The sequence below is a fragment of the Hyla sarda genome, chromosome 7 (assembly GCF_029499605.1).
Source record: "Hyla sarda isolate aHylSar1 chromosome 7, aHylSar1.hap1, whole genome shotgun sequence".
Classification (NCBI taxonomy): Eukaryota; Metazoa; Chordata; class Amphibia; order Anura; family Hylidae; genus Hyla; species Hyla sarda.
In genome coordinates this window covers 218310151-218337670 of record NC_079195.1, presented here as the reverse complement: position 1 = coordinate 218337670, position 27520 = coordinate 218310151, and the positions used below count along the sequence as shown (strand labels likewise).

Sequence of the window (27520 nt, the reverse complement as noted above, 5' to 3'; positions counted from 1 at the left end):
TGTTGAAAATGTGAATACTGCCCCCTGGGCCTAAAGGAGCATTCATACATTGCAAAATAGCTGCAGATCCACAAAACCCCAGCAAACTATAATATCATGTGGATGAGATTCTACAAGTTGCTGCACTTATAATTTATAAATTATTCATTGATTTTATATGAAATTTTTCCTCTTCTTAGAAAATCTTCAGGAAAACCTGAAGCTGCAAACCCAAACTTGGTGCCCCTGGTCTGAATTGAGAACTTCAATGATACAAGCAGAGACGTAGCTATAGAGGTAGCAGATGTAGTAGTCGCACCGGGGCCCTGGTGTCTAAGGGGGCCCCAAAGCACATCTGCCCCATAAGAGATCAGTATTATATTTGGCATATGGGGCCCTGGTGCATATTTTACATCAGGGCCCAAAATCTATAAGCTCTGCCTCTGACTACAACAGTGTTTCCCAACCAGGGTGCCTCCAGGTTTTGCAAAACTACAACTCCCAGCATGCCCTGACAGCCGAAGGCTGTCCGGGCATGCTGGGAGTTGTAGTTTTGCAACAGCTGGAGGCCCACTGGTTGGGAAACACTGTCATAGTGGCTTATATATATATATATATATATATATATATTTTTTTTTTTTATTATCTTTTATTTCCAATTAGAGTCAGATATTGAAACATGTTTATTTTTTCTAATCTGTTTCTGTAATTTACTATTATTATTATTTATTAATCATTATTTTTTTTGTAATTTATAATGGGAACATCCATCTTGCCTGAGCTGTTTTTAACAGCATTTAGAAATATGTTTTACAGCAGGACCCATGACATAAGTAACAATAGACAGGAGCTGTCCCATTGACATGAATAGGAAAGGTGTCTGAGCGTGCTCAGTGACCTGTCTAGAGGCCATTCTACAGTGAGGGGAAGGCTGAGCTGTGGGCAACAGCGATTGTGTGTACCTCTGTTACCTATACACTGAAGCTGCAAACCCAAACTTGGTGCCCCTGGTTTGAATTGAGAACCCCAATAATACAAGCAGGGACATAGCTATTGAGGTAACAGAGGTAGTAGTCGCACCGGGGCCCTAGTGCCTAAGGGGGCCCCAAAGCACATCTGCCCCATATGAGACCAGTATTATATTTGGCATATGGGGCCCTGGTGCATATTTTACATCAGGGCCCAAAATCTATAAGTTACGCCTCTGGCTACAACAGTGTTTCCCAACCAGGGTGCCTCCAGGTGTTGCAAAACTACAACACCCAGCATGCCCGGACAGCCAACGGCTGTCCGGGCATGCTGGGAGTTGTAGTTTTGCAACAGCTGGAGGCACCCTGGTTGGGAAACACTGGGCTACAAGGTAACAATGGTAACCACCGAGTCACCATGCTTGACCATGACAGCTACATTCATCCATTCTTTCAGAGGAAATCTGTCAATGGTGACTGCACATGCCTTCGGCTGTCCACTCATGCTGGGAGTTGTAGTTTTGCAACAGCAGGAGGCACCCTGGTTGGGAAACACTGGGCTACAAGGTAACAATGGTAACCACCGAGCCACCATGTTTGACCATGACAGCTACATTCATCCATTCTTTCAGAGGAAATCTGTCAATGGTGACTGCACATGCCTTTAGCTGTCCACTTATGCTGGGAGTGGTAGTTTTGCAACAGCTGGAGGCACCCTGGTTGGGAAACACTGAGCTACAAGGTAACAATGGTAACCACCGAGCCACCATGCTTGACCATGACAGCTACATTCATTCATTCTTTCAGAGGAAATCTGTCAATGGTGACTGCACATGTCTTCGGCTGTCCACTCATGCTGGGAGTGGTAGTTTTGCAACAGCTGGAGGCACCTGGGTTGGGAAACACTGATCTTTTTTTTATTTATTTTTTTTTATTTTTTTTCTGGGGCCTCCAGAGTGAAGCTCATATTGAATTTTTAACAACTTGAGAGAAGGCGACTGGGTGACATATTTTTTTGGCCTATTTTCAGTACATGACAGAAGTCTCAGCCTGAGATGTTTGCCGGAGATACCATAAGCAAGAAAGACAAAGCTCGCAGCGCCTGCTGGGAGTGATTCACGCGCTCGCTCTGGCTGTTAACTCTTGCCTAGTTTTATCTCCGAGGGGAAAAACAATCAAGAAACCAAACTAGATGGCGAATCCCATGGAGACCGCTCTTCTATATTCCCACTTATAATGGTAATAACAATATATATATATATATATATATATATATATTTATATATAATTTTTTTTTAATTTTTTTTTTATATATATATTTTTTTTTTTTTTGAGCTTCTTCTCCAGGCCGGTAAGTTTTTTTTTTCTTTACTTTACAATTTCTTTATAGGAAATCCTGGAACCTTTATTGTGCGAGAGACTGATAAAGTCAGTGAAAAGACGATGGGGCTCGGTGCGGCTCATTAGGCGTTTATGTTCCCCGCAATGTGACAGCTTGACAGGTGTATTTCTGATATCTCTTCTGGATACATAGGAAAGGCTGTGAAACACTATACATCGGTGGTCTCCAACCTGCGGACCTCCAGATGTTGCAAAACTACAACTCCCAGCATGCCCGGACAGCCGTTGGCTGTCCGGGCATGCTGGGAGTTGTAGTTTTGCAACATCTGGAGGTCCGCAGGTTGAAGACCACTGCTATACGTGATGCTAGGGAATAATGATAAACGGCTTTGCTCATATTCGAATTAGCGATATTTTGCGAATATATAGACGAATATTCGTCCTATATTCGCGAATTTCGCATATTCGTTATTAGTGTTGGGCGCGAATATTGACATTTCCAATTTTTTTCGCAAATTCACGAATATTGCGAATATATTTGCTATATATTCGAAATTGCGAATATTCGCTTTTTTTCCGCATATGCGCATTTGCCCATATTCGCATATGTGAATATTTGCATATTCCTTCTTTTCACTTGTGGCTAATGAGAATGATGCAAATACACTCGTCAGAGGTTATCAACAACATCCCTAGCAACCAATGATATAGTTGCCCACCCCCTCACTGTTTTCTTCCTCGAATACACAAATATGCGAATATAACGAATACGCGAAATTCGCGAATATAGGACGAATATTCGTCTATATATTCGTGAAATATTGCAAATTGGAATAAGGGCAATGCCGCTCATAACTACTAGGGAATAGTGATGAGCGGCGTTGCCCATATTCAAATTTGCGATATTTCGCGAATATATAGATGAATATTTGTCCTATTTTCGCGAATTTTGTATACTCGCTATTAGCATTTCGAATTTTTATCACAAATATCGCAAATTCGCGAATATATTCGCTATTTATTTGAAATTGCGAATATTCACTTTTTCCCCGCATGTGCGCATATATTCGCATATGTGAATATTCGCATATTCCTTCTTTTCACTTGTGGGCCAATTAGAATGATGCAAATACACTTGTCAGAGGTTCTCAACAACATCCCTAGCAACCAATAGTAAAGTTCCCCACCCCCTCACTGTTTTCTACCTCGAATATGCGAATATACAAATACGCGAATATGTGAATATTCGCATATGCGAATTTAACGAATACGCAAAATTCACGAATATAGGACGAATATTCGTCTATATGTTCGCGAAATATCGCAAATTCGAATATGGGCAATGCCGCTCATCACTATCGGTATATTCGCATAAGCGAATATGCGCATATTCGCGTGTTCGAGGGAGAAAACAGTGAGGGGGTGGGCAACTTTACTATTGGTTGCTAGGGATGTTGTTGAGAACCTCTGACAAGTGTATTTGCATCATTCTAAATGGCCCACAAGTGAAAAGAAGGAATATGCGAATATTCAAATATGCGAATATACGCACATACGAATATTCGCATATGCGAATATTCACATATACGAATATGCGCAAATGCAGAAAAAAGCGAATATTTGCAATTTCGAATATATAGCGAATATATTCGTAATATTCGCAAATTCACGAATTTGCGATATTCGCGATAAAAATTCGAACTGCGAGTATTCACATCCAACACTACTAGGGAACACACAGTGATGTCCAGACGTGGTCTTATTGGGGTTGTCATATATTTCTATTTGATGTTGGCCCAACAATCGTCACTGGTCTGGCTTATGGTAGGACCAGAGGAGGCCAGGACATATGCTGGTGGGCTAAAAACTCTAGGGGGGTACAGTGAGTCATTTGTGGTCAGAAGTGGGGTCCCATTGCTCCCCGTGTATTTACAGCAGCTTCCCTTAATTGTTTCACAGTTTTTTGACCTATAGACCCAATGGCTGTGTTTTAGTTCTGGGCATCTCACTGTATCATATTGAATTAAGTTGCCTCTATTTGTTGTTTATTGGAGCAGTAAATGAACAAACAATTGATTGCTTGTTCCCTGAGGAACCTGCCTTATGTGTTAGATACATGTCGGGTTGAGCAAACAATTGATTGTTTGTTCCCTGAGGAACCTGCCTTACTTGGTAGAAACACGTCGGGTTGAGCTAATTTACCGGTGTTGTTTGTATTAGGGAATTCTAGGGTGAGACTATTTTTAGGGCGAGTGCTCCAACGGTCCCTGTGGGAGTAGGGGGTAGCCACACAACACTTCCTCTGTGGGGATTACTAGGGTGATTACACGCGAGCCTTGTGTACTGATCGTTCTGCCCTCTCCCTACCTGTCCTCTTGACTTGCCCTTACCCTATTGAAGGTTGTCCCCAAGCAAGTGCCAGGGGTTTTGCTATTGATCAACTCTTTTGTGTGACTGGCATACCATAGTCCAAGGTGGGGTTTGTTTTTCTCACCATTGATGTAGAAATTCCAGTGTGCAGCAGAATCCTATTAAGAACTATAGGAGGCTTCTGCATTCTATTTTCCACGTGGAATTCTGCAGCCTAATTCTGCTCGGAAAATACATAGTGTGAATGAGCTCTAAATGTTACTCTTCAACAATAAACCTAAGTCCACAGCAGAACTGATCCCGTTCGTGACGCCACTTTTCTGGGATTGTGCATTATGTATAATCCCCTAAGGGGTGTCACAAATGTGATCAGTTCTGCTGTGGACTTACTTACTACAACCTGCTGAGAGTTGTAGTTTTGCAATAGCTGGAGTTACAATGCTTGGGAAACACTGATTTAACCCCTCACACATCTAGCAAATGATCCGGCAAATGCCTCCTAGTTTAGCTCCTCACCTGCAGAACGTCTTGTTGTAGCTTCCACAGATCCACCGTAATATGCATGACAGGCTGCAGGTCTGGCGTGCTGTTTACTCTTCTCACGGGCTGTTAAATGTTAGTAATAGAAAAATAGCCTCATGAAATAGCGTCCTTATATACAACAATGTCACCACGTTATGGTCCTGTCTCTACAAGGTCACACAATGCAGTTTATGGATTAAATTATGTTGTATTTAACTTTTGTAGAGCAAATAACCTCCCACCGTCCTTAATAAAACAGACCTGTCTTCGTCTGGAGGTTCCTTTTTTTTTTTTACACTTAAAATATAAGTCCAGCATTTGTCTTCTACTTGTTCTGCAAAGATCAGCGCAGAGACGTAGCTCACACTGGGCGATCCTGCATGATGTCCAGCGAGTTCCGTGCATGTTGTTGATGAACAGGACTCATGCACGGAACCTGCTGGGCATCATACGGTTGCCTCCACATTTGTACTGCTTATTGTGATCTCTGCACCGATCTTTGCAGCATAGGGAAGGGGGGAAACAATGCTGAAGGTTGGAGTTACACTTAGGCTGTGTTCACACAAGCAATGTCCGCATGGAAAATTTCCGTGCCGACATTGCCCTGACAGCGGAGCGTCGGCAAAACATCCCGGCGCTAGGACTGCTCGGAAATGCACCGTCTCATGCAGAAAATTCCTGCTCGGAAATTCCGATGCAGCAGAGTCCTATTGTTTTCAAAATGATTCTTCTGCACTGTGCACATAGTGGATTTTCCGTAGCAGAAACATTTTCTGCAGAAATTCTGATTCTGGACCTCCACAGAAAGAACTGACATGTCAATCCTTTCTGCGGAATCCTCTATGAACTGCATTGCCCTCTATAGAGACAGCACATTTCTGAGTGGTCCTAGTGCTGACATGTTTCTGAGAAGCCGGTGGACAAATTCCATCACAGCAGAGTCCTATTGTTTTCAATAGGATTCTACTACCCGTACATTGGGCCCAGGGCAGAATTTCCCTGGAGGAAACATCAGTTGCGGAAATTCCGATTCCAGACCTCCACAGAAAGAATTGTCAATCTTTTCTGCAGAATCCTCTAAGAAGTACATCGCCCTCTAAAGAGATGGTGCATTTCTAAGCACTGCTCGTGTCGACATATTCTGCCGGTGCCCACTGTCTGCGGAATGCCTGTTGGAAATGTTCCACAAAAAATTCACCATGTGAACATCCTTAAAGGGGTACTCCAGTGGAAAGAATTTTCTTTTTCAATCAACTGGTGCCAGAAAGTTAAACAGCTTTGTAAATTACTTCTATTAAAAAATCTTTATCCTTCCAGTACTTTTTAGCAGCTGTATGCTACAGAGGAAATTCTTTTCTTTTTGAATTTCTTTTTATTCTTGTCCACAGTGCTCTCTGCTGACACCTGATGCCCGTATCAGGAACTGTCCAGAGCAGGAGGAGAAAATCCCCATAGCAAACCTATGCTGCTCTGGACAGTTCCTGAACCAGACAGAGGTGTCAGCAGAGAGCACTGTGGACAAGACAAAAAAGAAATTCAAAAAGCAAAGAATTTCCTCTGGAAGTACTGGAAGGATAAAGCTTTTTTAATAGAAGTAATTAACAAATCTGTTTAACTTTCTGGCACCAGTTCATTTACAAAAAAAGTTTTCCACCGGAGTACCCCTTTAAATGGGTACTCTGCTGATAGACATGTTACGGTATCCCCTATTCAAAGAATAGGGGATAACATGTCTAATCGCGGGGGTTCGGCCGCTGGGGACCCACACGATCTCTGCCGCAGCACCCCAGTCATCTGGTGCACGGAGCAAACTCCATTCATATCTATGGGAAGAGGCATGACGACCCCCTCGCACAGACATAAATGGAGGAGGCGCGGTGAGACGTCACGATCGCGGAAGCCCCAGTCTTCTGTGATTGTAGCGCCGCAGAGGTCCCTGTGGCCGGACCCCCCCGCAATCAGACATATTATCCCCTATCCTTTGGATAGCAGATAACATGTCTAGGGGCAGAGTACCCCTTTAAAGGGAATGAAATTTTTGAAAACATTGCAAAGTTAAATGAATTAATTCAAACTGATTTGTTTTTAGCTTCAGACAAAAATAAGAATAAATCAGGATTCTTACATTCACTGGTTTTAAAGAGCATGCATTGTGTGAGCTCAGATGACAGCTGCACAGTCAGAGCTTACCGATCAGATTACCCCCAATTGGAAGAGTCCAATGCCTAATCCATAGAGCCAAACCAAACAGACGAAGCGTGTAAAGGACAAAATTATCACTTTATTAGTACAAAAAAGAGACAACGGAAAATTAAGTTAATAAGACATGCAATAAAAATATAGCATGAAAAAAACTCTGCCCCTATCAGGAAAAAAGGGAGGGATAAAAAAAATCTCATCCAAAAATACCAGATTGGTTATATATATATATATATATATATATATATATATATATATATATATATAAAATAAACCCTTACAGTATTAATGTAGAAGCATAAAAACCTTTCAAAAAGTTATAGGGTAAAGTAGATTCCCCCCGTCACAATAGCAAATTATCTTGTATAGAACAACCCAGACCCAACGTACATTTTACTTAAGAAAGCTTCATCAGGGGGACTCATAGTGGGGGCTTGGATGAAAGCTACACAGTCAGAGCCTAGTTGTTTGGTCCCATATCTGACAAAGACCACAATACTGCAAGCCAGTAAAATTCCATTTTGGAATCCAGAAATCCAAGGCAGACACTTTCTGCCACAGATTTGCAGCATATATGCTGTGGATCCAGCCAAGATATTGGACACGGGTTAGCCCCACTCAATGGGACAAACCCACCTCCAGGCTACCCAATCCAAAATCTGTACGGATTCCAGAAGTGGCAAGTCTCTTCCTTTTTCTATGGCTGTGAACTAAGGCTCAGATTCCCCTTAAAAACATCATGAGGTGTTTAGGAATTCACATGGAAAAATAAAACTCCAAGGCTTAAGGGTAAATCGGCGGCGCTGTGTCCCAAAGCAGCTGTGTGCAAAATACAGGAGCAGAGACTCCTGTCTTTGACAGGAGTCCCTGTTCCTCTATGTAAGATCTTTGGCACCCTAGCATAATAGGGTTATCCCACAATTAAAAGTTCCCCCCTGTCAACAGGATAGGGGATAACTAGTTGATAAGTGAGGGAACAGCGGTTGACTAGGGGAATGAATTAAGCAGCTAGTGCTCCATTTATTTTCTATAAGGACTGCAAAAATTGCCCCCCCCATTCTTGGGATTAATGGGAGTTCCAGTGATTAAACCTCCTACACTATTTACTCCCTATATTTTGGGCGGTGGATAACTCTCGATCATAGAAGATCCCCAGGGATCAGCTTTAATTTGTGGAAGATCCTGGTAACAAATATTCACTTCCCCTGCAGTGCCTCCACAGGGGAAATAAAGTATTACACAGTGATAACCACAAATATTCTTTATAGCTGCTTTCTGATCCGACAAATTAAAAGGGTTGTGAATGGCCAAACCCTGAATAGTGACCCCAAAAAAACCTAATAGACCACTTAAAACTGTGTTTTGTAAAGCAGACAAGCCCTTGTGCCCGAAAATAATGTTCTGAGGAATCCTTTTACACGATATTAGTAACAGGTTATAAATAAACATTTCCCCTTTAAAGGGGTACTCTGGTGAAAAACTCTTTTTTTTTTTTTTTAAATCAACTGTTGCCAGAAAGTTAAAGGGGTATTCCAGGCCAAAACTTTTTTTAATATAACTGGCTCTGGATTTACAGATTTGTAAATTACTTCGATTATAAAATCTTAATCCTTCCAATAGTTATTAGCTTCTGAAGTTGATTTGTTGTTTTCTGTCTAACTGCTCTCTGATGACTCACGTCCCGGGAGCTGTGCAGTTCCTATGGGGATATTTTCCCATCATGCACAGCTCCTGGGATGTGACGTCATCAATGAGCAGTTAGACAGAAAACTTTAGAAGCTAATTACTATTGGAAGGATTAAGATTTTTTAATAGAAGTAATATACAAATCTGTTTAACTTTCCGGAGCCAGTTGATATATATAAAAAAAGTTTTTGCCTGGAATACCCCTTTAAACAGATTTGTTAATTACTTATTTTAAAAAATCTTAATCATTCCTGTACTTATTAACTGCTGAATACTACAGTGGAAATTCTTTTCCGTTTAAAACACAGAGCTCTCTGCTGACATCATGAGCACGGTGCTCTCTGCTGACATCTCTGTCCATTTTAGGAACTGTCCAGAGTAAAAGGAAATCCCCACAGCAAACATATGCTGTTCTTGACAGTTCCTAAAATGGACAGCGGTGTCAGCAGAGAGCACTGTGCTCATGATGTCAGCAGAGAGCTCTGTTTCAAAAAGAAAATAATTTCCTCTGTAGTATTCAGCAGCTAATAAGTACAGGAAGGATAACATTTTTTTAATAGAAGTAATTTACAAATCTGTTTAACTTTCTGGCACCAGTTGATTTAAAAATAAAAAAGTTTTTCACCGGAGTACCCCTTTAAGGCAGTTTTTTCTATAGACACCTTATTTCCATTCCCTACCTGTTTAATCACAGGGAGTCGTCTGCGGTTCAGCGGCAGCTCCCAGAAGTTATGCATCGCTGCGGCTTTAACACGAGGCCCCGCTTCGTCTTCCCGGCTTTCTCTACGCCAGTAATGTAATTTCTTCCTCTGCCTCTCCAGCTGAGGAATAAGCCTGCAAATACACACACAACATATTATTTTTAGTATACTTTGCAAATATTCTAAGCCCGGGGTAATATATGAAGGATGAAAAGTCGCATTGTGACCCTGCACATTAATAATGGAGATTGGTATTGCAGCCATAGTGAAGATTGGATTTTCTGTATCTTATTTTATTTTGTATATGGATACTTCATTTTTCTTTTTTATGTCGCCATCACTTCTCCCTAAGTCCCAGTGCTCTCTTTAGCTTTGAGCTATCTCTCAGCTACCTGCTCTGTCTGAGCTCCCTTCAGTTGCTAACTCTTCACTCAGACAGGTATATCTCTCGAAGGAGAACTCCGCAGCATTATCCCGACCAGGAGGTTGAGTGGACAGCGAGTCTGGTAGCGCCCCCTACAGTTCAGGGAGGTATTACATGTTCTGCACTCTTTATCTGTGCCAGGGTTAGCTGCTCCTTTGTACATCAGGTGAGGGCACCTCCATTTTCCTTTTTTTTTAGGACATTGCGTGTTCTGTACAGGACCCTGAAGAAGCTTCTGTCCTCTACATAGACCAGTGTCTCCCAAAGAGGGTGCCTCCAGCTGTTGCAAAACTACAACTCCCAGCATGCCCGGACAGCCGAAGGCTGTCCGGGCATGCTGGGAGTTGTGGTTTTGCAACATCTGGAGGCACCCTGGTTGGGAAACACTGAAATAGACAGTGATTACAGCTCCCAGCAGATCTTTCTTACTTATGTGTAAGGATTTGCTTGATCTCTCTTAGTTATCTACTATTAATTCTCACTTTTTCCTATTTTTGGATAACATTTTGGGGATTCAGAACTAATTACCAGGTTTCCATAGAGTTATGGTCTCAACATACAATGGTTTCAACATACAATAGTCATCCTGGAACCAATTAATATTGTAACTTGAGGGACTACTGTATAATCTATCTATCTATATATATATATATATGTGTATATAAATTAAACTTAACATATGTGTTTACTGTATACACGTTACTATAAAAATATAGTAGCATTTAGTAATGTCCTGATACCGACATTCTCCGCAGCCTCCGCAACAGTGAAGCCCAAAGAATGTCTGTGGAACTAATGTACGGGGCTCCGACTCTGCCGCGGCTCTCCCGTGCAGGAGGCGTGTTGGCCGCAGCATTCGTGCATTCCCGCCTCTCACATAGAGCTGTATGGAACGGGCGTGTCTAATACCTCAGTGAGGTTGACGACACAAACATTAGCCGCAGAGCCGCAGTAATGTCAGGTAATGCCAGATCGGGGGGGGGGGGGTCCCAGCGGTCGGACCCCTGCAATCAGACACTTATCCCCTATCCTGTGGACAGACATAAGTGTCTATGGATGCAGTACTCCTTTAAACATCATATCTCCAGGACAACATCATGATAAAGTATGATTTAACTCTCTGGCAGGCAGGTGCAAGTTATAGTTAGTGCGGGGGCAGGGAGAAGGGATGGGCAGGCAGGGGGAGAGAAAACATCAGTGGTGGGGCAGGGAAAGGACATGGCAGTGCTGCTTTAGTGAGGAGTGTAGGGCTGCAAGAAACGGGAAAAGCTTGGTGGCACACAATATTCATGCCACCCAGCTTTTCAGTCTTCTGAAGAGCTCCTATATGGTTTCGTTATCAGACAGACATTCCATTTCCTACAGGAGACTGGAGAAGCTGGGGGAAGTACCGTAAGCCCTGCACTGTGTTCTGTGTGCCACCCAGCTTTTCCAGGCTCTTGAAGAACTCCAATATGGCTGCCTTACCAGACAGATATTGTCTCCAGGGGACTGGGAAACTATCTATCGATCTTTTTTATGCTTTGGAGTTTCCACCCCGCCCCAATTTTTTTTAATGATACAGTATGTCTATATGATAATGTGACTGTAAGATAATCTGCATTTCAGTCTCTATTAGAATAAATGGGACTTACAGGAACTGCTGTCATGTCTGTACAGATGAATACGACTGACCTGAGTCCTTCCTTTGGATGCCGGTGGCCCCTTCCCACCAAACCAGAGAATGATTATTGTAGGAAAATTCCAGCAAGCTTGTTGCCATACGATCCATAGAGCAGCTATATAGATACATACATGATAGAGCGGGGGCTCCATAGGGCAGCTATATAGATACATACATGATAGAGCGGGGGCTCAATAGAGCAGCTATATAGATACATACATGATAGAGCGGGGGCTCCATAGAGCAGCTATATAGATACATACACGATAGAGCGGGGGCTCCATAGAGCAGCTATATAGATACATACATGATAGAGTGGGGGTTCAATAGAGCAGCTATATAGATACATACATGATAGAGTGGGGGCTCCATAGAGCGGCTATATAGATACATACATGATAGAGCGGGGGCTCCATAGAGCAGCTATATAGATACATACATGATAGAGCGGGGGCTCCATAGAGCAGCTATATAGATACATACATGATAGAGCGGGGGCTCAATAGAGCAGCTATATAGATACATACATGATAGAGTGGGGGCTCAATAGAGCAGCTATATAGATACATACATGATAGAGCGGGGGCTCCATAGAGCAACTATATAGATACATACATGATAGAGCGGGGGCTCCATAGAGCGGCTATATAGATACATACATGATAGAGCGGGGGCTCCATAGAGCAACTATATAGATACATACATGATAGAGCGGGGGCTCCATAGAGCAGCTATATAGATACATACATGATAGAGCGGGGGCTCCATAGGGCAGCTATATAGATACATACATGATAGAGCGGGGGGCTCAATAGAGCAGCTATATAGATACATACATGATAGAGCGGGGGCTCCATAGAGCAGCTATATAGATACATACATGATAGAGCGGGGGCTCAATAGAGCAGCTATATAGATACATACATGATAGAGCGGGGGCTCCATAGAGCAGCTATATAGATACATACATGATAGAGTGGGGGCTCAATAGAGCAGCTATATAGATACATACATGATAGAGTGGGGGCTCCATAGAGCAGCTATATAGATACATACATGATAGAGCGGGGGCTCCATAGAGCAACTATATAGATACATACATGATAGAGCGGGGGCTCCATAGAGCGGCTATATAGATACATACATGATAGAGCGGGGGCTCCATAGAGCAACTATATAGATACATACATGATAGAGCGGGGGCTCCATAGAGCAGCTATATAGATACATACATGATAGAGCGGGGGCTCCATAGGGCAGCTATATAGATACATACATGATAGAGCGGGGGGCTCAATAGAGCAGCTATATAGATACATACATGATAGAGCGGGGGCTCCATAGAGCAGCTATATAGATACATACATGATAGAGCGGGGGCTCCATAGGGCAGCTATATAGATACATACATGATAGAGCGGGGGCTCCATAGAGCAGCTATATAGATACATACATGATAGAGCGGGGGCTCCATAGGGTAGCTATATAGATACATACATGATAGAGCGGGGGCTCAATAGAGCGGCTATATAGATACATACATGATAGAGCGGGGGCTCCATAGAGCAGCTATGTAGATACATACATGATAGAGCGGGGGCTCCATAGGGCAGCTATATAGATACATACATGATAGAGCGGGAGCTCAATAGAGCGGCTATATAGATACATACATGATAGAGCGGGGGCTCCATAGGGCAGCTATATAGATACATACATGATAGAGCGGGGGCTCCATAGAGCAGCTATATAGATACATACATGATAGAGCGGGGGCTCCATAGGGCAGCTATATAGATACATACATGATAGAGCGGGGGCTCCATAGGGCAGCTATATAGATACATACATGATAGAGCGGGGGCTCAATAGAGCAGCTATATAGATACATACATGATAGAGCGGGGGCTCCATAGAGCGGCTATATAGATACATACATGATAGAGCGGGGGCTCCATAGAGCGGCTATATAGATACATACATGATAGAGCGGGGGCTCCATAGAGCGGCTATATAGATACATACATGATAGAGCGGGGGCTCCATAGGGCAGCTATATAGATACATACATGATAGAGCGGGGGCTCAATAGAGCAGCTATATAGATACATACATGATAGAGCGGGGGCTCCATAGAGCAGCTATATAGATACATACATGATAGAGCGGGGGCTCCATAGAGCAGCTATATAGATACATACATGATAGAGCGGGGGCTCCATAGAGCAGCTATATAGATACATACATGATGAAGCGGGGGCTCCATAGAGCAGCTATATAGATACATACATGATAGAGCGGGGGCTCCATAGAGCAGCTATATAGATACATACATGATAGAGCGGGGGCTCCATAGAGCAGCTATATAGATACATAAATGATGGAGCGGGGGCTCAATAGAAAGGCTATATAGATACATACTTGATAGAGTGGGGGCTCAATAGAGCAACTATATAGTAGTGTTGAGCGGCATAGGCCATATTCAAATTCGCGAATATTCGCGAATATATGGACGAATATTCGTCATATATTCGCGAATATTCGCATATCCGTTATATTCTCGTTTTATTTTCGCATATGCGAAAGTTCGCGTATGCGAAAATTAACATATGTCAAAATTAGCACATACAAAATTAACATACGCGCAAATTTGCATATGCGAAAATTAGCATATGCTAATTTTCGCATATGCGAATGTTTGCACACCAGTCTCACACAGTAGTATTACAGCCTTCTTTACACCACACAAGCTGGAAGCAGAGAGGGATGATCACTGTGATGTGTACTGTGAAGAAAAAAAAAAAAAAAAAAACGAATATTCGTAATTACGAATATATAGCGCTATATTCGCGAAATTCGCGAATTCGCGAATATGCGATATTCGCGAATAATATTCGAATTGCGAATATTCGCGAGCAACACTACTATATAGATACATACATGATAGAGCGGGGGCTCCATAGAGCAGCTATATAGATACATACATGATGAAGCGGGGGATCAATAGAGCGGCTATATAGATACATACATGATGAAGCGGGGGCTCCATAGAGCAGCTATATAGATACATACATGATGGAACGGGGGCTCCATAGAGCAGCTATATAGATACATACATGATGGAACGGGGGCTCCATAGAGCAGCTATATAGATACATAAATGATGAAGCGGGGGATCAATAGAGCAGCTATATAAATACATCCATGATGAAGCGGGGCTCTCTGCGCTGTAGGTAACCCCACTAACCTTTATTTATTGCCTGAAATGCTGCGGAGAGCCGCCTGAACTCCAAGGCTGCATTTTCTTCTCTTTCAGCCACTTACAGTCCAATGTACATCTGAGAATGAATATTTTCGCAGCGCTCGTGCCCTCCAGACTTCGCTACTTAAGAGTTTATTTCACCCAAAAGAACAGGGCTCAGGGAGGTACCGGCTCTTTATAGAAGCCTATTATTGTTATACAGCAGCATGTTCACTGCACACTTGGGCCCAAATACTTTATGGGAACATAAACCACTTTCTGGAACATGATTTTTTTTTTTGCCCATTTTGCTCAAAACAAACATAAAATGCAGCCGACGTATCGCACGTACCCCATTCTCCGGCGCGTTAAATATCCTCGTATCCATTTCTGGACAATTAGCACCGGGGAACAAGTTGCCAGAACGCGATTGATTTTCCTAATGATTTCATTCAGCGCTTTCATTTCATTTTCGAGGCCGATATCCTGCAACATAACAAGAACACAATCAATGGTCACGTGACGACTTAACAAAGAGGCGCTGCGCACAAGACGGCCGACTCGGGCTTAAGCATGAAATATTGAAGATTCGTCACGGAGAGGGAGGCTCTTGGGTTCTAGGGGGTTTAAGTTCCTAGTAAACAGAGCGTTGTCTCATTATATAGTATGTGCGCAATAAAGGGAGGCCAGACAGGATTACCGAAAGGACAACCTCATTTACTGAAACTGTCTATTGGGGATATTCTAACCTTTACACCTAAGACGTAACCGGTAGACTAATGTCTTACTTCATGGCGTCTTATTGCTATAATAAGCTCTTTCTGGCATCTTAAAGGACAGGCTGGGGGATGGGCAAGAAGAATATTGATGTTCTGGAACAGGAATTGTACAATGACGGAATGCGAGACATAGCCTTTTTTTTTTTTCACATCCTTGGGGAACCAAGGACCCTCTGGTGGGCCCAGGTTCTGACATCCTATTTGGACCCTGACTGCATGTACCTTAGGGGTCTATGAGTTTTTAAGGTTAAAAAACCTTTGAACTCCACACTACTTCATTATCTCCAGTTTGTATTAATTGGTCTAATACTCAAAACAATAAAGGCCCGTCTATACTACGGAATTTCCGTGCCAAATTTCTGCAGCAGACTCCCATTGATCTTAAAGGGTAACTTCATCAAAAAAAACTTTTGATATATTATAGATTAATGTATGCAAAATAACTTGCCAATAGCATGTTATTAAAAAAAAAATATGCTTCTTTCTATTTTCCACTTTGAAAAAATGACCACTAGGGGTCTCCTGGAAGGGAGCAGTGCTGAGCTTGTCTGTGTCCCAGCTGCAGTCTGAGATTTAGGACTCCAGCATGAGTCTGAAATCTATAAAAAAAAAAAAAAAGGCTTGCGGCCAGGACTGGTAGGGAGACCCAAGTGGTCATTTTTTCAAAGTGGAAAATTAAATAGAAAGAAGCATATTTTTTAATAACATGCTATTGGAAAGTTATTCTGCATACATTAGTTTATAATATATCAAAAGTTTTTTTTGATGAAAGGTACCCTTTGAAGGGGTACTCTGCCCCTGTCTGATCGTGGGGGTCCCGCCGCTGGGGCCCCCCCGTCATCTCGGCTGCGGCACCTCCGGTGCACGGAGCAAACTTCACTCCGTGCTGGATGACTGGCGATGTGGGGCGGAGGCTCGTGACGTCACAGTCACTCCCCACAAGTGACCTCACAGCGAGGTCCCCTCAATGCAAGTCTATGGGAGGGGGCATGACGGCCGTCATGCCCCCTCCCATAGACTTGCATTGAGGGGGTGTGGTCGTGACATCACAAGCCTCCAGTTCTGCACCTTTGGATAGGGGATAAGATGTCTAGGGGCGGAGTACCTCTTTCAGTTCTATAGCGGAACTTCCAATGCGGAATTGGATTCCGCCAGAAGATTGAACATGGTTAATCTTCCAGTGGAAACCCCCCAGAGAATTCCCGGCACTACGCTGTAATAAATAGGACAGTGCTTACTGTCCACGGCAGATTGTCGAGCCCATTATGCGCTGATTCCGGAGGGGGCTGCTGTAAGCCGAATCTGCCTGAAATTTACTAGTGGAAATTTCAGGCAGAATTTCCATAGTGTAAATTAGGTATCATGTCTAATACTAATACTATACAAGACAGTGCCCCTCTGTTTTTGTTTCTCCTTTGTCTCCCCAGTCTTGTGATCAGTGGAGATCCCATCAGTTAGACCCTCCCTCCAACAACCAGACAGTCGCCATTTATCTTGCATATTGTTGATAATCGGCGTTGTTAGGAAAGAACCTTTAAAGGGGTACTCCACTGGCCAACGTTCGTAACATTTAGATCCGAACGCTGTGTGCGCGCTGCGGGGGTCAGCCACACCCCTTGTGCCATCATGCCCCCTCCCATAGACTTGCATTGAGGAGGCGTGGTGTGACGTTACAAGGGGCGTGGCCGACCTCCGCAGCGTGCGCACGGAGTTTGGAACTAAATGTTCTGAATGCTGGCCAGCGGAGTACCCCTTTAAAGGAGATCTCCGGCAAAAATGTGAAAGGTTAATGTTTTGAAAAGATGTACAACATATACATCATTTTTTAATCTGACAGTGCACATTTTAAGGAGTACTCCAGTGAAAATTAACTTATCGCCTATCCCCAGGATAGGGGATAAGTAGCTGATCAGGGGAGGGCCCGACCGCTTGGGCCCCCTGCAATCACTGGGACCCGACGCTCAGTGAGAAGCGTGTGCTACAATCGGCGTGCGCTCCATTCATTCCTATAACCGTGCCGAAAAGACCCAAGTACAGCTCTCGGGCATCATCGCCGCTCCCACAGAAATGAATGGCGCATATGCCGTCTACCTGTAGACAACACCCGCTCCTCACTGAGAGCACCAGGATCTTGTCCTGTGGATAAGTTAATTTTCGCCAGAGTACTACTTTAAATGGGCACTGTCAGATTAAAAAAATATTTAGATTTTGTTCATCTTGGCAAACATTAACTTTTCTAATAATCTTCATAATCATTTTTTATTTTCTTTTTATAGAAATCATGGCTTATAAAAAAAAGACCACTAGGGGTCCCCATACCATCCAGAACATAATCCTGTACTGCTGCAGCATCATCTTTCTCTCAGCTGAAGCACAGGCTGGGACAAAGTTCAGGAAGTGAGGGGCAGGACTAGCGCTCATCTGTGCTCACTCCTGTCCTATCAGACTGCAGCATGAAAACAGAGAGGAAGGGGTTACAGAGCAGCCTGCAGTGATTGGATGAAGAGACCAAGCACCGCACAGCATACTCAGGGAGGAAGATGAGTTATGCGGAGTGAGGACACACTTGCTCCAGAGTACAGGATGACAAAGCAAGTGAGCAACAGAAAGAAAGTATTTGTGAGAGAAATATAGGTGCTAGACACATGAATACATGAATTTTCTGTTGAACGGTCAAAGTACTGCCCTGATTTTTGGTCAGGTCAGGGATCCTGAAGTTGAGCTATAGATGAGCCTTATTTTTTTTTCCTTCAGGTTATTTCCAAAATAACCATTGTATTCTTTGACCAGTGTGTGTGATATGGTAGTAGCAGAGAGAACTATGTTTCTTAAAGGGGTACTCCACTGGAAAACATTTTTTTTTAATTCAACTAATGACAGAAAGTTAAACAGATTTGTAAATTACTTCTATTTAAAAATCTTAATCCTTCCAGTACTTATAGGCTTCTGTATGTTCCACAGGAAGTTATTTTCTTTTTTAATTTCCTTTCTGTCTGACCACAGTGCTCTCTGCTGACACCTCTGTCCATTTTAGGAAACTGTCCAGAATAAGAGCAGATCCCCATAGCAAACCTATCCTGCTCTGGACAGTTCCTGATATGGACAGAGGTGTCAGAAAAGAGCACTGTGGTCAGACAGAAAGGAAATTCAAAAAGAACTTCCTGTGGAACATACAGAAGCTTATAAGTACTGGAAGGATTACGATTTTTTAATAGAAGTAATTTACAAATCTGTTTAACTTTCTGTCATCAGTTGATTTAATACAACATGTTTTCCAGTGGCGTACCCCCTTTAAAGTTGAATCGCGCTAGTTCTGTACATCTGGGGCCATCAAAACGATTTCTCATGCTGGACCCAAAAAAAAATCCCCAGTCCAACACCCTAAACTAGGTGGCCGAAAATGATTTCACGATTCCATCAAAAAGCCACAATCCCTGTGGGGGAGATTTATCAAAACCTGTGCAAAGGAAAAGTTGCCCAGTTGCCCATAGCAACCAATCAGATCGCTTCTTTCATTTTGCAGAGGCCTTGTTAAAATTGAAAGCAGCGATCTGATTGGTTGCTATGGGCAACTTTTCCTCTGGACGGGTCTTGATAAATCTCCCTCTGTATGTCTATGTAGAGTCTCACCACCAATTACTGGTTGCATTAATTGTAATTTTTGCCCATTTGTTGACTACTACAACACATACTGTACATTCTACCGTATATCCTCAGGATAAAAACCAGAGTTTCTATTACCTTACTGGGTGCAGGTAACAGGTTGATGTATAAATCAGGACCTAGAGCCTTGAACTTTCCCCGGAGGTTCCAATCTTCAATAATTTCTTCATCGGACACAACAAAGTGATCCAAGGCTTTTAGTGACCATATACCATTGACGGCTATATGTCTGTAACTCTTCTGTAGGCTCAGCGGAGTGTCATATAGGGTCAGTCCAGTGAGGTTCGGACAGTAAGACAGCGACTCGATATTATCCACACTTCTGATCCTGTTGTCGTGCAGATAAAGCAGCTTCAGGCTTTTGAATGGTCCCCAAAATTCTGGACCTGGAAGATTCTGAATCTGAAAGAGACAAGTACTGTAAAAGCCCAGAGGTGTCATTTGGCCCTATATTCCCTCCCCCCCCATGTACCATGGACCCTCTCCGGCAGTAGTGTTGAGCGGCATAGGCCATATTCGAATTCGCGAATATTCGCGAATATATGGACGAATATTCGTCATATATTCTCGAATATTCGCATATTCGTTATATTCTCGTTTTATTTTCGCATATGCGAAACTTCGCGTATGCGAAAATTAACATATGTGAATATTAGCATATTCAAAATTAGCATACGCGAAAATTTGCATATGTGAAAATTAGCATATGCTAATTTTCGAATATGCGATTTTTCGTGCGCCAGTCTCACACAGTAGTATTAGAGCCTTCTTTACACCACACAAGCTGGAAGCAGAGAGGGGTGATCACTGTGATGTGTACTGTGAAGAAAAAAAACAAAAAAAAAAAAACGAATATTCGTAATTACGAATATATAGCGCTATATTCGCGAAATTCGCGAATTCGCGAATATGCGATATTCGCGAATAATATTTGAATTGCGAATATCCGGCAGCAAGACCTGGGGGGGACAACTTCTTCTGCCCCTCCTGTAAATGATTTAGTATAAACCAGTGGTCTCCAAACTGTGTACCTCCAGATGTTGCAAAACTATAACTCCCAGCATGCGCGGACAGCCAACTGGGAGTTGTAGTTTTGCAATCTGTAAGAAGACCCTCTCCAATCTATCAGGGACCCTCTCAGGCAGCAAGACCTGGGTGTGACAATTACTTCTGCACCCCCTTGTAAATTATATAGTATAAACCAGTGGTCTCCAAACTGTGTACCCCCAGATGTTTCAAAACTACAACTCCCATTATGCCCGGACAGCCAGCTGGGAGTTGTAGTTTTGCAATCTGTAAGAAGTCCCTCTCCAATCCATAAGGGACCCTCTCAGGCAGCAAGACCTGGGTGTGACAATTACTTCTGCACCCCTTGTAATTAAATAGTATAAACCAGGCATCTTGAAACTGTGGACCTCCAGATGTTGCAAAACTACAACTCCCAGCATTCCCGGACAGCCGTTGGCTGTCCGGGCATGCTGGGAGTTGTAGTTTTGCACCATCTGGAGGTCAACAGTTTGGAGACCTCTAGCAAAATCTATTCTTTAATAGTGTTGAGCGGCATAGGCCATATTCGAATTCGCGAATATTCGCGAATATATGGACGAATATTCACCATATATACGGTAAATTCGCATATTCGTAATATTCGCATTTTATTTTCGTGCATACGACAAATTCGCATATGCGAAAATTATCACAGATAATTTATCATAGACAAATAAAATCGCATATGCGAAAGCTTACATATAAATTTTGCATATACGAAAATTTGCATATGCGAATTTTCGTATATGCGAATTTTGTATATGCTATTTTCGCATATGGTAATTTTCGCATACGTGGATATTCGCATATACGAAAAGAAAGCGAGAATATTACGAATTCACGAATATTTGCGAATATTCGCGAATTCGAATATGGCCTATGCCGCTCAACACTAGTGATGTGTACTGTGGAAAAAAAAAAAAATAATTAATATTCGTAATTACGAATATATAGTGCTATAATCGCGAATATGCGATTTTCACGAATAAAATTCGCATAGCGAATATTCGCGAACTACAATATTCTTTAATTATGTTGCTCGCGAATATTCGCGATGCGAATTTTATTCGTGAATATCGCATATTCGCGGATATAGCACTATATATTCGTAATTACGAATATTTTGGCTTTTTTTTTTTTTTTTCACAGTACACATCACAGTGATCACCCCTCTCTGCTTCCAGCTTGTGTGGTGTAAAGAAGACTCTAATACTACTGTGTGAGACTGGCGCGCAAATGTTCGCACATGCGAACATTTTACATACGTTAATTTTCGTATATGCGAATTCTTGCTCATTGATTTTTGTATATGCAGATTTTCGCATGTTTATTTATCGCATACGCGAATTTTGCATATGCGAAAATAAAACGAGAATATTGCGAATATGCGAATTTTGCGAATATATGACGAATATTCGCCCATATATTCACGAATATTCGGGAATTCGAATATGGCCTATGCCGCTCAACACTATTCTTTAATCGAGAGAAAAGGGCACTCCATGGATGAGATGGAATATGGTATCATTGGAAGACAACATTAAAGGGTTACTCCGCTCCCCAGCGACCGGAACTCAATGTTCCGAATGCTGGGTGCGGGCTTCCGTCTTCACGGCCGCCCCCTCGTGACGTAACACCCCGCCTCCTCAATGAAAGTCTATGGGAAGGGGGCACGACAGCCGTTATGCCCCCTCCCATAGACATGCATTGAGGGGGCGGGACATGACATCAAGAGGGGGCGGGCGTGAAGACGGAAGCCCGAACTCAGCGTTCGGAACATTGAGTTCCGGATGCTGGGGAGCAGAGTAACCCTTTAAAGGAGTACTTTATTATTATTAGTATTATTTTTTTTATAATTGTTTAATTTGGAGAAAATTTTTCATTTTTCAAACAAGTACAGCATAAAGAAAAAAAAAAGAAAATCTGTGTACAAGTGAACATTAAGTATCAAAAACATATATATTTTTCTCTAATATCTTTTTATTAAAAAAACATATATCTAAAACCGCTGAGTGTGCGTCAAAGTCTGATGGATTTTTTGAGAGAGTTCTCACACATAATAAAGAAAACGTACTTTACTTTTTCTTTTTGTTTTGTTTGTGGTTTTCCTCTCTAATATCAAAATTATTAAAAAGGTGGGAAGGTAGATTCCCAAGGAGAGTACTTTTTTATTTATTTTTTTAAATCAACTGGTGCCAGAAAGTTGAACCGATTTGTAAATTACTTCTATTTAAAAATCTTAATCCTTCCAGTACTTATCAGCTGCTGTATGCTCCAGAGGAAGTTGTATAGTTCTTTTCAGTCTGACCACAGTGCTCTCTGCTGACACCTCAGTCTGTGTCAGGAACTGTCCAGAGCAGGAGAGGTTTGCTATGGGGATTTGCTCCTACTCTGGACAGTTCCTGACTAGTGTTGCTCGCGAATATTTTTTTTTTTTTATTTTTATTTTTTTTCTTCCCAGTACACATGACAGTGATCATCCCTCTCTGCTTCCAGCTTGTGTGGTGTAAAGAAGGCTCTAATACTACTGTGTGAGACTGGTGCGCGAATTTTCGCATATTCGAAAATTTGCATATGCTAATTTTGCATTAGCGAATTTTCACTTATGCTAATTTTTTATGTGCTAATTTTCGCATATGCTAATTTTGCATACGCGAATTTTCGCAAATGCGAAAATAAAATGCGAATATTACGAATATGCGAATTTAGCGAATATATGACGAATATTCGTCCTTATATTCGCGAAATATCATGAATTCGAATATGGCCTATGCCGCTCATCACTATTCCTGACATGGACAGAGGTGTCAGCAGAGAGCACTGGGGTCAGACTGGAAAGAACAACTCAACTTCCTGATAAGTACTGTAAGGGTTAAGATTTTTAAATAGAAGTCATTTACATCTAATATCTATGGTCTTTTTGACATATATGGGCCCCACCTGGACCACCCATGTCATTTGGTCACTACAGTGTAAAAAAAACAAAACTGATATACCACCTGCCAAACATTTTTGGCCAGTCATATATAAGACTAGATAGGCTTTACCCTTACTTTAGTCTGGATTAATCCTTTTCCCACACTACCAAGTGTTCATTTCCAATGGTGGGCCTGCCATCAAGGCTATGCCCCTATTATCGGGCCTAGACAGTAAGGGACCAACATGCCAATGTCTTCCAAGCCTCACTTTTTAGCTTCTTCTTCTGTTACAATAAAGAAAGCTCCGCCTCTGAGGAGCTAATAACTCGGGGGGGGGGGGCTTTTAGTTGGTGGGAGTTGTAGTTTTGCAACATCTGGAAGCACACCGGTTGGGGAAACACTGCCCTATGGGTTATATATGGTCCATCTTATACTGTCATTAAAAGAGTTATTCTATGTTATGAAGTGATAGGATAGGAAACCCCTTAATGGCCTCTTGAACCCCCCTGACATTTCTAAAAACAGTGTTGCTTTAGTATTGCGCCCCCTGGACAGTAAAGGACCAACATGTCAATGTTTTCCAAGCCTGATTTTTCAGTTCCTTCTTCTGTTACAGTAAGTAAAAGCTCCGCCCCTGAGGAGTCAATGATTCTAGAAACCATGGCTTGTAGTTGGTGGGTGTTGTAGTTCATGAAACACCTGGAAGCACACTGGTTAGGAAACACTGCCCTATGGGTTATATACAGTCCCTCCGACCCCTTCATTAAAAGAGTTATTCCATCTTACGAAAGGATATGCAACCCCTCAATGGTCTTTTGGACTCCCCGATATTTCTGACAATGACGGGACTACATTGTCAATTTAGTATTACGTCCCCTGGAAAGTAAAGGACCAACATGCCAATGTCTTCCAAGCCTCCCTTTTTAGCTAATTTTCCTGTTATAGTAAGAAAAGCTCTGCCCCTGAGGAGATAATGGCTCTAGAAAGTAGGGCTTGTAGTGGTGGGTAGTGATAACTACCAGAGGATGGATGCTGCTCACCAGGGGCCCATACCGGTCAAAGGAACCCAAGTTAATTTTGTTAAAGAATCCACTTTCTTTGCTGTGCTGCCCCTGCCCCACAATATACCAATGTCCTCCAAGCTTTATTTTCAGCTACTTTTTCCTGTTACAGTAAGAAAAGCTCCGCCCCCGAGGAGCTGATGAACCTAAAAAGAAGGGCTTGTAGTTGGTAGGTAGTGATAACTACCAGAGGATGGATGCTTCTGAATTGTGGCCCATAATTGGGCAGACTAGATGGGCCAAATGGTTCTTATCTGCCGACACATTCTATGTTTCTATTACCGGTCAAATGGACCCAAGTTAAATTTGCCAAGGTATCCACTTGCCTTGCTGTGCTACCCCCCAATATCCCAATGTCTTCTAAGCCTCACTTTTCAGCTCCTTCTTCTCTTACAGTGGGAAAAGCTCCACCCCTGAGGAGCTGATAACTTTAGAAAGTAGTGTTTGTGATTGTTGGGTAGTGATAACTACCACAGGATGGATGCTGTTGACCAGGGACCCATACCGGTCACAGGGACCCAAGTTAATTTTGCTATAGAATCCACTTTCCTTGCCGCGCTGCCCCCCTGACTCATTCTCACGTATGCCTGACAATGAAATATCATTTTAGAGTTAATTGCATTTAATTTTATACATTTTAAAACAGATATTTTTAGAAATGTTCATCTCGTAGCTGGAACAAGGTGATTTTCTCCAGACTTTTTCATGGAAATGTACATTTAAATTACTTTATTTTTAACATTCATTTGTTCACGCAACAATGGACAGCGCGGTCACCTGATAGCACTTATGGACCTGATTAAAAGTACTGTCAGCCGGAGGAGAGGAGAAAGAGATAAATTATGCTCTTGCAATTAAAATTGTTCTTATTGTACTTCAACAGGAAGCTTCCCGGGACGGTTCACTAAAAATAAATGAGATGCTGTGAACTCTTTTCATCATCTGTCCTTTAAGTGAGTTTTATACCTAAAAGTTAGAGCCGTGTTATAGTTTTCTTTATTTTATTCTTTAGACTTTTATACTTTAAGATAGTTGTTGTAATTACAGGAAGCTAAGACAATTTTTTTTGTATTAAAGGGGTATTCCGGGAAAAAAAAACTTTTTTTATATATATATCAACTGGTTCCAGAAAGTTAAACAGATTTGTAAATTACTTCTATTAAAGAATCTTAATCCTTCCAATAATTATCAGCTGATGAAGTTGAGTTGTTCCTTTCTGTCTGGCAACAGTGCTCTCTGCTGACATCTCTGCTTGTCTCGGGAACTGCACAGAGTAGAAGAGGTTTGCTATGGGGATTTGCTTCTACTCTGGACAGTTCCCGAGACAGGAGTCGCCAGAGAGCACTTAGGCAGAAAAGAACAACTCAACTTTAGCAGCTCATAAGTACTGAAAGGATTAAGATTTTTTTTAATTGAAGTAATTTACAAATCTGTTTAACTTTCTGGAGCCAGTTGATATGTAAAATAGAGATGAGCGAACTTACAGTAAATTCGATTCGTCACGAACTTCTCGGCTCGGCGGTTGCTGACTTTTCCTGCATAAATTAGTTCAGCTTTCCGGTGCTCCGGTGGGCTGGAAAAGGTGGATACAGTCCTAGGAAAGAGTCTCCTAGGACTGTATCCATCTTTTCCAGCCCACTGGAGCACCGGAAATCTGAACTAATTTATGCAGGAAAAGTCATCAACCGCCGAGCCGAGAAGTTCGTGACGAATCGAATTTACTGTAAGTTCGCTCATCTCTAATATAAAATAAAGTTTTTTTACTGGATAACCCCTTTAAGGCTGTTCATCTGCTTACCCTATGGCGGTGTTTCCCAACCAGGGTGCCTCCAGCTGTTGCAAAACTACAACTCCCAGCATGCCTGGACAGCCGAAGGCTGTCCAGGCATGCTGGGAGTTGTAGTTTTGCAACAGCTGGAGGCATACTGGTTGGGAAACACTGCTATGCATTGTTTTGTTCTGATTCCATCATGAAAAGGGTCACTCACATCTTATAAAGTAATAGTATTGCAAGGATATGCAAACACTTAAAGGGGTACTCAGCTCTCTGCTGATCCCCATAGAAAACCTCTCCTGCTCTGGACAGTTCCTAAAATGGACAGAGGTGTCAGCAGAGAGCACTGTGGTCAGACAGAAAGGAAATTCAAAAAGAAAAGAACCTTCTGTGGATCATAGCAGCAGCTGATAAGTACTGGAAGGATTAAGGTTTTTAAATAGAAGTACGGTAATTTGCAAATCTGTTTAACTTTCTGGCACCAGTTAATTAAAAAAAATGTTTTCCAGTGGAGTACCCCTTTAAGGTTCAGTTCACACTTAGAAATTCGGAGTCACTTGAAACGGAATTCCATTTGCACACTCCGGAATCGAGAGTCAATGCTTATTTCAAATGAAATTTATCCATTCAAAAGTGTTGGAAAAAAAAAAAGTCTAATTGAACAAATGAGATTCTGAGACAGAATTCCATCGAAAGAATGAACAGGTTTATTCTGTTGGCGGAACACGGATTGCAGAATTTTCCACTGCAGAAATTCCACTGCAGAAATTCTGCAGTGTGAACTGTGCAGCAGAATACCATTGAAACAGTGGGAGCTATTTAAAGGGGTACTCCGTCCCTAGACATCTTTTCCCCTATCCAGAGAATAGGAGGTAAGATGTCTGATTTCAGGGGGTCCGGCCGCTGGGACCCCCTGCGATCTGCCTGACCGTCACCCGGCATTCTGAACATCAGCTTGGGGGCTTTTGTGTTTGTGACGTATTTCTTGTCTTTAGGCGAGGTCTACGCACAACATATTTTTGACACTTTTTGTTTTTTTAGACCTGATGAGTGAAAAAAATCTGCCGAAGAAAAAAAACACCAGGCGGGTCAGGCATTCCATATTTCCCTATTGATTCCTTTTATGGCGGAACAGAATTTGTATTAGGTGAATTTAGCTGAGTTGCAATACCAGGAACAGCCTA

At 42.3% G+C, this 27520-nt stretch overlaps 1 protein-coding gene and 1 long non-coding RNA gene across 5 annotated transcripts in view; one reads left to right on the top strand and one right to left on the bottom strand.

The window, feature by feature from the left end:
* Positions 1–27520, bottom strand: part of LRRIQ3 (leucine rich repeats and IQ motif containing 3) — a 75380-nt gene that overhangs the window by 23529 nt on the left and 24331 nt on the right. For all 4 annotated transcript variants that reach the window (XM_056532730.1, XM_056532727.1, XM_056532729.1 and 1 more), the window contains exons 3-6: positions 19615–19938; positions 15447–15580; positions 9746–9899; positions 5175–5264 (exon numbers count right to left, since the gene is read on the bottom strand). In XM_056532730.1, coding sequence (XP_056388705.1) covers positions 5175–5264; positions 9746–9899; positions 15447–15580; positions 19615–19938 — 702 coding nt within the window. The remainder of the gene's footprint in view (positions 1–5174; positions 5265–9745; positions 9900–15446; positions 15581–19614; positions 19939–27520) is intronic.
* On the top strand, positions 1991–27520 carry LOC130283348 (uncharacterized). The gene is made up of 4 exons (XR_008846666.1): positions 1991–2186; positions 2338–2449; positions 25446–25515; positions 27378–27520. It is a non-coding gene; the product is annotated as an uncharacterized LOC130283348 (long non-coding RNA).